At 36.3% G+C, this 15,677-nt stretch overlaps 1 protein-coding gene across 1 annotated transcript; it reads left to right on the top strand.

The window, feature by feature from the left end:
- Nucleotides 1-4,475: 4,475 nt before the first annotated feature.
- LOC114498978 (U6 snRNA-associated Sm-like protein LSm5) lies at nucleotides 4,476-15,448 on the top strand. The gene is made up of 2 exons (XM_036030000.1): nucleotides 4,476-4,599; nucleotides 15,080-15,448. Exons 1-2 carry the CDS (start codon nucleotides 4,476-4,478, stop codon nucleotides 15,280-15,282), a joined length of 327 nt encoding a protein of 108 aa, XP_035885893.1. The 3' UTR covers nucleotides 15,283-15,448.
- Nucleotides 15,449-15,677: the final 229 nt, after the last annotated feature.

The following is a 15,677-nucleotide window of genomic DNA, read 5'->3' as shown; positions in this document are numbered from 1 at the left end:
ATTGCAATGGAGTAAACCCCAATTGAAGAGGGTCTTCACAATGTCTAGTGAAAATTTTAACACGGAGAGATGATATTTTTCTTAGTCATGGCTGAGTAATAATGAACAAAAAGTTAGACTAGACCAGCTTCATTTGGCACTTGGGAGGTAGAATAAAGATGGTAACTATAAGAAAGGTTAAAATGATGAAGAGATAATATTTAATTAGGGACTTCTCATTCAAGTTAAACTAGTATTAGCTATTGGATTTTTCTGTTCAATAAAATTTTCATGCAGAAAACAGGGAAGAAAACTGCTGTTGAATCCAATAAATCACTGGGGACATGGAAGACGGTTGAGTTTTCATGAATGGTGAGCAGAAGAAGGCCAGGTATCTCAGACAGAGGAAATATTGGAGGACACCTTTCTAGACACATCTTTTCCTTTATCATGTAGCCATTGAAAGATAGTTGTCCAAGGTCTCAGAAAACAAAGCCCAAGACATGAGAAAATATCCTGAGTTTCCTTCCAAGTGCTCGCATCTTTCTGGGTAGAGGCTCCTGTGTAACTCCCTTAATGGGGATGATGTTTCCAAATTTTAATAGGTGGGTGGGGCTGATGCCTCCCCATTTCAGGCTCTATTGATTAGTTGGCTTCTCTAACAGGAGCTCTTTGATAAGAATAAAAAGATAAACTGCCTCTGAATTCTCCTCTAGAAAACCCAGCATCATTTTTTGCTCATTTGTGGGTAACAGATGAGCCATGGTCCTGACCCCTGTCACATTATTTGTAAAGTAGAAGTAGGCAATGGAAAGCAATGAGACTGAAACCTTCATGCAAATACCATTTGCCATTTGCAAGTAGATTAGAGCTCTCATTAAGGGGGATTTCAGAGGTGAAAGTACAGGAAAAGCCTTTGGCTAGAATGAAAGTAAGAACAATTCCATGCGAGTTGCATACTGTAAGAGGCCATCTGTTCTCTTTGGGAAAGAGACCATGGCTGCAAAGACTCCAAATTACTATTATAATATTTATTATAGCCTAGTTTGCAATAATTTTATTTGGCCTGTAGAAACAAAGTTATCGACATTTATGCCCAACCATCAGTAAAAACTTAATGAGAACAAAATTGGTCTCATCATTTCCCTGTCACTACCAAGATTGCTGTCCCCGAAATATGCTCTTTACTCAAATTCCATGTTCTGGTTAGGCCCGTCGTGATGTCTGTTTTGCTTGTAGTCTCTATCTAAGATAAACTGCCTAGCCATATCCTTTAGCGAGACAGCAGCGTAGGCAGGTCTCTAGCTGGTTTAACTCTTCCATCAACTACAGCAGCTTGAACCACTGCTGATCATTAAACCAAGGACAGTCAAGCTACGAGTATTATGATATGGGGCCAGAGATCACCATTTGTCTCCCAATATCCATCACCTTCCTCCCTTCTTAGTAAACAGACCAACATTTAACTGGGAACATGGCTGCCCAGTTAAGTGATTACATTTCTTTTTCAGCTTAGCATTGTGACTAAGTTTTGGCCAATGTGATGAATGAACAAGACATGCACCGAATTTCTTCTGCGTATGAAGTTTCCCTTTGCTTGTTCCTCCTGATGTGCAGAATGTAAACACATGGCAGAAGCTACATGAAGGAGGATATACTTCCTTGACCCAGATCCCAGGGTGTTTTATTTCCAAATTTCTTTAACATAAAAGAAATAGATTACTTTAAGTCATTGTTTTGGGGATTTACTATTGTCAGTTAAAAACAATGGTAACAGACATCACTGGCCTATGAGACAGGAGTGACAGCAAGCATGAAGGAATGCAAAATAAGCCCTTTATATCCCATCCTTTAGCATTCAGGGTACACATTTGCAGAGAGGATAATTGGTTAGCAATGAGAAGTGCCACAAAACCTGCACCAATACCTGCTATCACAAAGTGCCTGTGCGATGATAATGCAGAGTCCTAATAAAATATCAACAAACTCCTGATGCAGTGTAGGGACCACAAGACATCTTAACCTCTAGCACAGCCCTGGATCATGAACCATCCAGTCTTTGTGAAGCCTGGAATTATTATAACTATTCCTGGCATTCTATTTAGATCCCAAATTCCTTTACTACCATGTATGTTATTGCAATAAATCTCTAATTTTAGGAACAAAGAATAAAGAATAAAAAGAGCTTCATACACTTGTTTTCTTTTCATGGTCTTCTGAGAGTGCTCATGAATGCATGTGTTTTCTCTCTTCCTACTGCATACTCATTTGCTGAAACCTAAAGCCCTAACTTCATAGCATCTCCAGAACATATCTTTTCCTTTCTGTTTCTGTTAAACATTTAGGCAGATATCAATTTTCTGTTGCCTAGGCAATTGCCACTGGCTCATTCTGATTCTGCTGTTCCTCCTAATTCAACATCAAGTGATGTACTTTACGGGTTAGGGAATGTTCCATTATTTCAGCTTGGTTTAACTGTCTTGGACAAGTGACTATTTGCTCCTTTAATGTTGAATCACCCTATCTTCAAATAAAACAAAAAGAAATAATACCAAAGAGTTCCTCAAGATATCCCATAAAATTATATGTAAAAGCTTTAGTCTGACATTCAACATGACTTTACACCTTGACCACCTGCTTTAGAATTATTGTGTGCAATGCTTCATTTTGTAGCCTCTCCTATATTTACATCTTTCCTCTGGGTTTACCCCAATTCTAAGAGCATCCTATTATTCTGATGGACCTTCTCACTATAGCCATATTCACAACCATCTTATAAGTCTTTCAACTGTGTCCTCTCTGGCGCTTCTCACTCAATCTTTCTCTCAGAGGTGGTCTTTCTCCCATTTAAAATCAGATACTTGTGGTTTTTTTTTTTTTAATTTGTAATACTTGGAATGATAATATGCCATTCCAATAGACTATGCATTTTTTTTCTTCTGGGGAATAAGGCCCAGATCTTGTTCTTTTCTGGGCTATACTTATATTGTTTGCAAACTTAATATGTTTTCAATTACATTATATGTGATCTTGCTGCTTTATTAAAAGTCTATCCCTGGAGCCAGGTGGTGAAATCTATGCTGTTACAATTCCAATCAACAGGACTAATTTATTACAACATCTTGCATAGCCCACATTAGTCAGGTCTATTTCTTCCTAAGGACGTTTTTTAACTTGTTTCCAAACATACTGCCAGTCTTAATGTACACTAAAATATAAGTAATTTCCAGAACTAAACCAAATCACAGTAACCAATATGTTGGAAGTATAATGAGGTCATATCATTTATATATGATTCCATTAAACAGTAAAAAGACTTTTCTAAGCATACTTGGAAAGTAGCTCTATGTAATGAATGCTCCTATTGAAGAAAACACCCTAGATTCACATTTAAGAAGATCCTAGATCTTACCTAAGACTCCCGGGATTTTTTATTGATACTTCCAACAAATCTTGTGTCAAAAGAGAAGCAATTCCCTACCAGTTCATGAATCATCGTGCTTACAGGAAAAGGCACCCTTCCTTCTAACTTTCGGTAAACACCTTTAACATCTCTCCTCCAAATGAAGTAAATAATGACAAACTCCAAATGTCAGAAGCTCCTCAAGACATAGATGGAGCAGCTATTTAAAATTATGAGTCAGAGGCTTTTCTTTATAAATATTTCATAGCTCTAAAGTGTCTATAATGCTACCACACTAATAATAAGGAGGCATTTAGATACATATTGTCAAACTGAATGAACGTCAATCCTCCACTGCTTTCAAGTAATAGATGTTTTTTAATGTATTGTAATTTGCTAGTCCTTTCCATATGTAAAAAAGATTTTATGAGTATTATGAATTTGGGTAGCCTTGCAGATGGGAGGTGTGGGGGCAAGAAACAAAAATATTCTCCTAGTGCTTAACCTGAAATGCTGTGACTTTTCTACTATTAACACAGACTAAGAGAAAATCAGGTAAAAAGGAAAAGAAAATAAATGAAAGTGGAAGTGGAAGCATTTATGAAATATACTTCTGCAGATTTAAAAATGTACATCCAATACACTTAAACAATTCAATTGACAATTATTATTTTTTGTCATGACAAATAGAAGAAACCAAATTTAGTTGTACTGGTAACAGGATGGAGTAAGAGATGTAAAAAATTAGGCAGAAACGGTGCCTGCTGTAGGAAGGATTAGGAATGAGAAATCTAAACACAGCATGCAACCTAGACAGTGTCCTGTCTCGTGTTTCACTCTGATCTTGTTCTGTGCATTGAATTTCTTCCCCCCGCTAGAGATTACCCTCCTCATCCTACATAGAAGACTACCACTACTCTCAGTTCTAAAGATATTTTTTATTACATGAGGAGATGGAAACAATCTTGTTATATTTCTTAATCCTTCTATGGCCATCTTTGCACTCACCCTATCCTCACATACCTCTTGCCTTTTATTTAAATCTCCCAGGCATGGAGCTTCACATGGCCCAGATTGAGTCAGAAGTCTACTCATGGCCGGAAGAACAGTATCTGGCAGTAAATTCGTGGCTTCAGAGGACCACCTTGGTGCTGACAGGCACCATGTGGCAAGGATAGGTCAAACCAGTAGCATCTCTGCCACTACCCTGAGCTCAGGTAATGTGATGTAACTGCCAAGCTATAAAACATTATATCAGTTCTCAAAGACCTAAGACCTACCTGGGAGAGAGATTAGATGCATAAGAAACAACATTGAAAAGTCCTAGAAAAACAGACAAGACACATTTTTCCTGTTCTTCCCACCAAGGACAACTAAAACCCTGGACATTTCATGTAAAACGAACATAAGAAGACTGTTAAAAAGTGGAGACACAAAGGCAGACTGGCTAGAGGCATTGCAATCTAAGGAATAAGAGGTTGGTGAATCCGTTAAATTTTCTTTTTGCCTCAAATATCCTCCACTCGCAGCCCCAAAACCTGGCAACCCTGAAATGTCAACAGTCAAATAAGAAAGGAAACCCAAGAAAGGAAGTCTGCTCTCTCTAGCCATCGCTGAGAAAAGGGAAGACTAGCAAACGTGAACATGTTTGGCAATGGCTGCTCTAATCCAGTCAAATTTCACAGTAACAGTAGTGACCCACCTCCAGCCATGCCAGCAAAGTGTGAGGGGGCAACCTAGTAGGAGGGGCCCCGAACACCTGCCAGTATGGTGTCACAGAATCCCAAATAGGAAGCCAGGCTATTTCTCCCCACTAGGAGCTTTAGAAGGTTTCCCTTAAATGTAAATGGAATTAAATGCAAAACATAATTGATAAAACATTTGGAAAAAATAGAAGAAAATCTTCAAGTTTTTGGGAGAGGGAAGAGTTCTCAGACAATACCAATAGTATGGTACATAAAAGGAAAAAATTGATAAATTGGACTGTATACAAATATTTAAAAAAACTATATATAAAATTTTAAAAAACAACTATATCTATGCTAAGAGAATGAAAAGACAAGCTACACACTAAGAAAATATTTTCAAACCATATATACCACAAAAAACTAGTATCTAGAACATTGAGAAGGCTCTCAAACCTCAACAATAAAAAAAAATCAGCCAGAAAATGGACAAAAGATAGGAGAGACACATCACCCACAATTTCAGATAAGAAATAAGTACGTAAAAAAGTTCAACACCATTAGCTATTATGAAAACCCAAATAAAAAACAATGAGATACCACTATCAGAATTATTAAAAACTTGTTTGATTGACAATAATCTATTGTTAACAGAATGTAGATAAACTGAATCATACCCACATTGCTAGTATAAATGTAAAAATGGTACATAGCCACTTTGGAAAACAGTTTCCAATTTTCTGCTAAGGAAAAAAAAAACATGGAAATAACACATGACCCAGCAATTGCATTCCTGAGTATTTATCCCTAGATAAATAAAATAGATAAAGACATGTTTTCATGAAAGCCCGTGCATAATTGTTTAAAAACCCCAAACTGGCAACAATCCAGATATTCTTCAATAGATGAATAGTAAAATGAATTGGATTAGACCTACACCATGGAATACTTCTCAGTAATAACAAGAAAAAAAATACTCACACATACAACTTTCACGACTCTCCAAAAAATTATGTGGAGTGAAACAAACAAATCCTCAAAGGTTACATATTACATTATTTCATTTAGATAACCTTCCTGAAATGACAATATTATAAGAATAGTAAACAGATTGGCGGTTGCTGGGGATGAAGCAGTGGGTAGACATGGAAGGACAGTGGGTGTGGCTATCCAAGGGCAAGAGGAGGGGTTTTTGTAATGATAACAATATTGTAAATCATGACTGTATCAATGTTTTAGTCTTGATTTTATGCTAGTTTTTCAGATTATTACTTTTGGGAAAACTGGGTAAATGGTACACAGGATCTTTCTGTATTACTTTAACTGCATGTGAACCTACAATTATTTAAACATAATAACAATTAATTCAAAAACAAACACCATTTAAAGCATCATGACCACATAACAACAAAGAAAATCACCAAGTAAATGCAAAAGAAGTGCAACAGATGAATCTGTGACCCACTATACACAAACATTCTATCTTTGGGTGACCCCCAGAGAGCGGAAACTTGCACAGCCTTGAAAAACAAGTCAGTTCAAAAAAGAAACGGAATAAATGCAGCCCTAGCAGAGTAACACAGTGAGCAAAAACGTGGAAACAGTGATGCACATGGCATGTGGGGCATGTGGGGTCAGTGATCATGGACAACTGACTACAGAGTACATGATAAAATCAAATCATTCAGAATAAAGCAGACAGCTTATTTTTCTGCCAGGTCTTACCAAATCAGGCCACTGCACCACACATCACCTTCAAAAGTCTCCCTGCTCATCAAATTCATTTTCCAGAAAATTCTCAAAACCCCAGATATTCTCTGACAGTCTCACTTAAAAACACTTTATTACAACATATTGTCTTGATCTCTTTACCTTAAGAATAATACAGACCCTGGAAATACTACTTTTTGTGGGTATAATAGGAACTTCCTTCTGACAAGAAGAAATCTCGCTTTCTCACCTACCCCCGGTACTATTTAATTAATTCACTCCTTGAACCTCACCATGGTGGCAACCAGGCTCTTTTTATGCCAAAGTTGGTTTTTTTAGCTTAATAAGTAAGTAATAGATTTTCAAAACTGCACGTACAAGATTTCAATAAGAAAGATGTTAAGAAACTATCATGTAAATAGAACTTTGAAATAGAAGAAGTGCTTTGACTAGATTTGAAAGCCTGCTAACACTTAGTTTCAGGAGACAGATTTTCCAGAGTCTAGCAAAAGTAGCATTGTGAGCTTTTTCTAAGATATTCTAGTCATTTTTTATTTTTCACCAAATAGCTTTAGTTATAAGAAGCACTTATCTATACAAAATCAATCATTTATAGAATAACATTGGAATCTGTTGCTAATCTCAGTGATAGCCAGATAGTATCAAGTTATATAACATTTTAATGTATTTTTTTAGTTTATTGTTTCCAATTGGTGGCTGAGTTATTGTTAGCTTTTTAAAAATATGAAATGGTGGAAAATTTTTGCATCTATTATAATAACCCCTTATGTCCAAATAGTAAATGCAACTTCCCACTGTGCTAGAACACTATTTCATTTCACTTCCAAACAGGTTTGATCAGGAAGGAATTAGTTATTACATTAGACAACCGAGTGATGGATGGGAACCCTGAGACAGAGAGAAATTTAGTGAGTTTCTCAGGTCTCATGGCTAATGTCAGACTTAGTGTGAAAACTACAACTTTGCACGGAAGACGGAGGAGTGAACCAGTATCCGTTGGCTGTCTACGCTGGGCTGAGCATGACGAAGACACTATAACCAAATTTTATCTTCTTTTACCAGGGTAACAACCCAATGAGCTAGTTTTGTCATTTACACTATGCATAATTTGAGAATCAGAGGGACAAATTAATTTACTAGAAATTGCTTTCCTAATATGAAAGCTGAGAATAAACTTTATGTTTTCTGAATGCCAATGCAGAATGCTTTCACCCCTAACTGTAAACAATAGTAATATTATGTAATATGTATTAAACATTTATATGTGAAAAACATTGTTTTTAGTAATTTTCAATGACTATTGTTTTGTTTTCTGCAAAGAATGCTTTCCCTAAGATAATAGGGATGAACCTCTCCATTTCAATCAGAATTCTTCTCCAGCCTCTTTTTTTTTTTTAACTGGAAGTAGGAGAGAAAAGTCTTTTACTTCTCTGATCATGCAGCTATAAGGCTATGAGCCTGGGATTAGGCAGCCAGCTCTCTTATTTCATGGCCAATTTCGTATAATAGAACAAAGGCAACATTCAGAGAAAACAGATTTAGAAGCAGCATTTTTGTTTTAAAAGCTGTGTTTCCAAAAATCCCTATAGTTCTTCAGAAAGATTTATTGCTATCTAAGTAGCAGTTTTGATGTTAACCAATCATAATGCTTTTCATTTTTTGGTTTTGCCTTGTTTTAGCAATGTGTAGGGTTTCTTTCTCTTGAAAATAACTTTACCAATAGAAGATAGTTTCACACACATTAATTCAAACTTAAAGCTAAACATAAGATAGTTCATCCATTCATTCAATATTATTGAGAGCTCATGCAAATGCTACTGTTCTCAGTGCTAAAGATACCGCAGTGCAAGAAATCAGGCCACATACCCTGTCTTGTCATAAGGTGAAGGAATTGAGGGACTGGGAACATAAGTGTTTTAACGAAACTTTCAGCTTTAGTAAGTTGAAAAGGAACTTGATCTGACTTTCAGAGTTTAAGTTCTTACTGTTTGATAATGATCCTAATGAGAGTCTGTTTCTCACTTCCATTCAATCTCCAGAGCAACACAAATTTAAGTATAAAATTTGATTCATGGTTGCTTAAGACATGAGTATTACATGACTTAGGAAATGTATGGAGTCATAAAACTCCTATTAATTGAATATTGTATCCTTTGTTTAGTTAACTTAAGCTTTGCCAAGTCTAAAATGGATAGGGTTAAGAGAAAAACAGATCTTTGGAGAAGTTACTCTGAGGACGTTTTTCCATATTAAACTTTCGACTTATAGGAATTCATTATTTGACAGTGATGTATGTTTAAAGCATCCTATTTCAGATACTTTGTCTCAAACTTAGAAACTCGTAAAACAGTAAATGGTTAAGAACCTTACTAAGAGAGATCTAAGTATGCTTAGATTTGCAGTCAAACATCTAGATCTTTCATGAATTTATTTAATAAAAAATAAAATGTCTGTGAATTGAATTTACGAGCACCTAGAACTCAGAGTGATGGAAAAAAAAAACAGATCTGGAGGCAGTGGTCATAGATTTTCCATGAGTTTGTGGATCTTTCTAAGGATTTTTCGTGAGTGTCTCAACTCACAAATCCCTTTCTTAATTATCTCTTAATTTAACTCATCTAAAAAGAAAATCTTATTGACCAAGCTAAAGTCAGGTGTCCTTGTTTTATCTAGTAAACAGAGGCCAGGGAAAAAAAGCTCACAAGACACAAACATAACTAACAGAAATCCAGAAGTTCCCTATAAAGGTGTTTACAAAAATAACTTGGATTGATGTGACTCAGTGTCGAATGTATCTGGAAAAATTATTGTCTCTCATAAATATGTGGATGCACCCTACATTAACTTCCATAAGGGACAATGTTATTTCAATAGTATCAAGGATGGCCTTGTAGTAGTGACTACAAGGACCAAGGGTGAAAAAAAAGATTCATTTTGGAGTCAAATTTATGAGAGTTTAAGTAAACCATTCATCAAACACTTACTTTATATTAAGAGTTGGTTTAAAATTATGCAGTGCCAACTTCTGAGTTGGTTCTTTCACATGCTGTCACCTTAGATTCACAACAACCATGTCAAGTAAATGTAATTTTTCTCTCTCCTCTCTCCAGTATTTTTTAAATAACACATGAGGAAACAGATTCAAGCAAGTTAAACAACAGCAGTTTGTGCACCTGAAAAGTAGTTCAGATATACAAACAACAATAGTCAACAAGTCACACACACAAAACAAAAAAATTAAAGACTGTTTGTTCTGAAGCCAATCTAGTTGGTCAAAATGAGGCTGGAAAAATCCCTAACATTATTTATTTAGCAAAGATTCTGAACATTTTAGCATTTGAAGACTTTGTTATGGAAACTGTCATTTTTATCAGAGATCATGTACCACCTTGTTTACACTCTGTGTCCCATGGGATAAAGTGTTATATCTACATCATGCTGCTCAAAGCCAAATAAAGTTTCAATCTCATCTACCATTCTGTGTCACTTCCCTGTACCAACAGCGTGCACACTAAACTAGAGGGTGTTTTTACACCACACACAAAAATACACTCAAACTGCAGCTTGAAAAGTTTTAAAAGAAAACATGGATACCAAAATCTTGGACAGTGCTCATGGAAATATTTTATCTGATATATCTCCCCAGGCAAGAAAAACAAAAATAAATAAATAAACAAATAGGACTACATCATTCTAAAAAGTTTTTGCACAGTAAAGAAAACCATCAGCAAAATAAAAAGACAACCAACAGAATGGGAGAACATATTCACTGATACATCTGATAAGGGGTTAATATCCAAAGTTTATGAAGAATTCATACAACTGAATACCAGAAAAAAAAACAAACAGTCCAATTAAAAAATGGACAGAGGATCTGAACAGATACATCTTTAAAAAGAGGACATACAGATGGCCAATAGACATATGAAAAGATGGTCTATATCACTAATCATTAAAAGAATGCAAATTGTAACCACAATGAGACATCATCTCATTATTGATGATAGCCTGTCAGAGGCCTGTCAATAAATCAACAAACAACAAGTGCTGGCAAAGCTGTGGAGAATAGGGAATGCTTTTGCACTGTTCGTGGGAATGCACACTGGTGCAGCCACTGTAGAAAGCAGTTTGGAGATTCCTCAAAAAATTAAAAATGGATCTGCCTTTTAACCCAGCAATTCCACTTCTGTAAATATAACCGAAGGAACCCAAAACACTGAAAAGGACATACTCACCCCAATATTCATTGCAGCACTATTTACAATTGCCAAGATACGGAAGCAGCCCAAGTGTCCATCGATAGATGAATGGATAAAACAACTATGGGACATTTGCATAAAGGACATAAAGGAATGCTACTAGGCAGAGAAGAAAACATTACTGATTGTGACAGTAGAGATGTACCTGGAGAACATTATGCTAAGTGAAGTAAGCCAGTCAGAGAAAGACAAATGCCATATGATTTCATTCACTGTGGAATATAATGAACAAACTGAACTAACAAGCAAAATGACAGACTCATAATAGTGAGCAGGATGAGAGTTAGGGGTGGAGGTTACAGGATAGAGTGATTGAGCAAAAAGGAAAAAGGACTCATGGACATGGACAACAGTGTAGTGATTATGGGTGGAGGGGTATCGGGGGACTACATGGTAAAAAAAAAATTTAAGAAAAAAAGAAACAAAAAATATGGCAAGATAATTTTTTTATTGCTAAACAATGTTCCATTATATATATATATATATATATATATATATATATATATATACTCTATCTGGAAAAAGTCTTACCGCTGTTAAAATAATGAGAATGCTTTGTGCAACATTGATGTAACATGGCAGCCAAGGAGAATGGACTGGAATGCACATGCATGAACAGTGATGACTTCACTGTACTAGTCAGTGGCAGCGGTAGACACCATTGAATGAGCATTGCACCGTGTGTTCATTGCATTCAAAATGATTGAGTGAGTAGAGCAATGAATCTGCATCAAATTTTGCATTACACTTGAACATTCCTCTGTGGAAACTATTCGGATGACTCAGAAGGCCACAGCCATGGGCAACTGGGGATTGGCAGCTTCACTAAACAAGGTACCCACTTATGCATCACATCTCATGCAGTTTTTGGTGAAACATCAAATCACCCAGGTGACTCAGTCCCCCCACAGATTTGGCACCCTGCAGCTTCTGGTTTTTCCCAAAACCCAAAACAAAAATCACCTTTGAAAGGGAAGAGATTTCAGACCATCAATGAGATTCAGGAAAATAAGACGGGGCAGCTGATGGCAATTGAGAAAACTGTGTGAGGTCCCAAGGTGCCTACATTGAAGGGGACTGAGTCATCGTTGTCCTATGTACAATCTTTCTTGTACATGCATCTTCCTCAATAAATGTCTCTATTTTTCATAGTACATGGATGGATACTTTCTAGACAGTGTGTATGTGTACGTGTGTGTGTGCGTGTGTGCACACATGTGTGTATTCACATGATATTGTCTTTCTAAGGTTCATTTTCCCTCTCTGTGTTCTCACATGAAGAGAAAAAATTATGAAGACGAAAATTTTGTATTTCCCCTTTTTAGTGCATAACTCAAATATTGTACTTAAGCTCCCCTAAAAATAAAATAAAATAATAAAATACAATACAATAAACATAAAAATTTGTTGTTGCCTGAATGTTCCTCAGGCTCTTGTGTCACTGTGCCTTTTGTGTTATTTCTCTTCCTGAGACTCCCCCTCTCCTTCTGTCTTTTCAATGTATTTTTCCTTGTACCACTTCTCACACTTCCCTCCTCCCCACTGCCAGCTCACAGTTTCAGCTAAAGAACTCCTTTACAATTATTTGCAGCCCAACTCAACGTCTACCTCTGTAAAGCATTCTCTATTAATTCTCCCTCTTCTACCCCAATTTAAGTGAAAATACACTCTCTCCTCATTATTATTCCAAAGACACTTTATGCACATATTTAATGCCCTACATTGTGTCACCAATAGTCTCTTTAATGCTTATAATTTTAGCTCTGTAAAGATAGAACTAGATTTTCTTATTTTCTCTTAACTTCCTAATTTATTGCTTTGTGACTGTTATAATTTAGTACAGCCCTGGCTGGTGTGACTCAGTGGATTGAGTGTGGACCTGAAAACCAAAGGGTTGCCAGCTCGATTTCCCAGTCATGGCAAATATCTGGGTTTCTGGCCAGGTCCCCAGTAGGGGGTGTGCAAGAGGCAACCACACATTGATGTTTCTAACCCTCTTTTTCTCCCTTCTTTCCCCTCTGTCTAAAAATAAGTAAATAAAATCTTTAAAAAGAAAGAATTCAGTACATATTGATAAATTAAAATTATTTTGCCAAGTGGTGACAAAATAGTTAATACATTATTGTTAGAAAGATATGTATAAACTAGATTGATAGCTAAAATTCATAGACTTCTATAACGGAAAATATATTAATAGCATTCATCAGAATTACTCTTATAAGGGAACAAAGCTTGGTAAAAAAGACAACTGGAAATGTTCTGTGAATACAAGATGGGATAACAAAAGCTTGATTATCAGCCAATTTCAGAAAGTGTGAGACCAGCAAAAGAGTTAGGTGCATCACCTAAGGTAGAAGAATTAATAGAAGAGGGAGGTAATCTTGGGAAGATGGATGGATGGAATTGGTCAGTGAAATTACTACCCAAGAGGTGGCCAAAAGCTGATTAAGAGCACTCTACTGAGTACTCCAATTGTGGCTTAGTGCATGTCTGCACAATAAATCTCTCCTCAAAGACTTCCATTTCTAAAAGCAAGGCAGAGTGATTACCCTGTTACACCTGTTAAAACAAGAATGCTAAAAATTCAGGATAATACATAGTAAATATATTTCTAAGTTTATAGTTGTATTTTCAAGAAAGCAAGGAAACCCCCAGAGGTTAAAATCAAAGCAGAGGATAGAACACAGGTCAAGAGCACATTGGGTGACCTAAACCAATGTGGCAGCCTCCAGTGATCAAATGGATTCAGTTTTAATGACTACATAGAGATATGAGTCATGACCTTGGACTTAAAATGGATTTGGAAGGGGCATCCCCTCACACAGCTTCATTGTTGAAAGTCTCAAAAAAGAAAAAAGGGTGAACTAACACAGTACAACTCAAAAAGGGAGAAAAAGATGATTTGTCTGAGTCTTGAAGTTCAGTACGGAAAAAGACAATGTTTCAGCTGAGACATAGTAAACAACTCTCTTAAGTGATGAATTTATATCCATGCAAGTATCATAATATTGCTGCCACAGTTTTAAAATACGCATACAAATTATTGGGTGCTCCTTTCTTCAGAGAGTGGAGTTCATACCCCTGCCTTGTGTAGGGGCTGGATTTACTGAGTTATTCATAACACATAGAATATGGCCGAAGTGGTGTGGGTGACTTCTGAGACCATCATTAAATGCAATGCTGCTCCCCCCTTGTTCTCTCTTGAATTACTCACTGCGGGGGGAATCTTGTGCAGTGTTGTGCAGATATATTAACCAGTTTAATAGAGAGACTTGCATGGAAACAAACTCAAACATCTTGCCAGCCACAAACAAGAATTTGAGGCTTTCTGCCAACAGTTGTGCAAGTGAGCCTCTAGAAAGTCAATCCTTCAGCCCCACTCAAGTCTTTGGATAACTAAGACTTTACCAGTGCTTGTAACTGTGACTTCATGAGCCATCCTGGGCTAGAACCAACAGGCTGTACCACTCTAGAATTTCTGAATCATAACAAAGAACAGCTATGTCAAAATTTATAAATATCGTGATAATAAATTATAATAAGTGTTTTTGTTTAAAGCTTCTAATATTGAATGTATTTGTTGCAGAGAGGAAGATATAAAATGCAATCTTTTTTAAAAAATTTTATTTATCCATTTTTTTAGAGAGGGAAGGGAGGGAGAAAGAGAGAGAGAGAGAGAGAGAGAAAGAAACATCAATGTGCAGTCACTGGGGGCTGTGGCCTGCAACCCAGGCATGTGCCCTGACTGGGAATTGAACCTGCGACACTTTGGTTCACATCCCACACTCAATCAACAGAGCTTCGCCAGCCAGAGCTAGAAAATGCAACCTTATATAAAAAATTTTAACTTAAAATCTGAAGCCAGGTTGATAGTATCCCTCTGGGGTCTGGTAGAAGCCAGCCAGAAGGAAGCCTGTGTAAGAGACAGATGCTCAGGACAGACTTTACATTTACAAAATTCCCAACTAAGGCCACGATGAAAAATTCACAAATCAAACTTTAAAATGAAAATATCTGAGAAGGTAAAAACAACCTGCAGAATAACAAAAAGGAAATTGTTGGCACACTTCTAGGACGTGATGACTTTGTCAATATGGTGCTGGAAGATGTCACTGAGTATGAAATCGCAGCAGAAGGGAGAATGATTACTAAATTAAACCAGATGTTGCTCAATGGAAATAATATAACAATGCTGGTTCCTGGAGGGGGAGGACCTGAAGTATGAATCCATTCCCTTGACTGATGCCAGATTCTGTGTCGGCTCATAATGACAACAATATGTAATTTTTTTAGGCCTTTCAATGTCTGGATTCTGTGAAGCTAAGGTTCCCATTAGAGGGAAATGCTTTGAACAGGCATTGTAAATGCCATTTTTATAAGTTAATCATGTTTATCTAAAGAGAGTCTGTTCTTAGAAGACTACAGTAAAAGTGTTTTGGTTAAAAAAAGATATAAAAGATTTAAATAATGATTATTTGCAAAGTTGATCTGGATATACATATATGTAAAATTATATCCCAAATTTAAAGTATATATTGTTCTCAAGAATCCAAAGAATATTTTTAACAATGTACACAGTGTTAGATCAAAAGCAAATTTCAATAAACTTCAAAGGATTTT

Source organism: Phyllostomus discolor, chromosome 6 (genome assembly GCF_004126475.2).
Source record: "Phyllostomus discolor isolate MPI-MPIP mPhyDis1 chromosome 6, mPhyDis1.pri.v3, whole genome shotgun sequence".
Classification (NCBI taxonomy): Eukaryota; Metazoa; Chordata; class Mammalia; order Chiroptera; family Phyllostomidae; genus Phyllostomus; species Phyllostomus discolor.
Note: the sequence above shows the minus strand (reverse complement) of the source record. Positions and strands in the feature narration are given on the sequence as shown.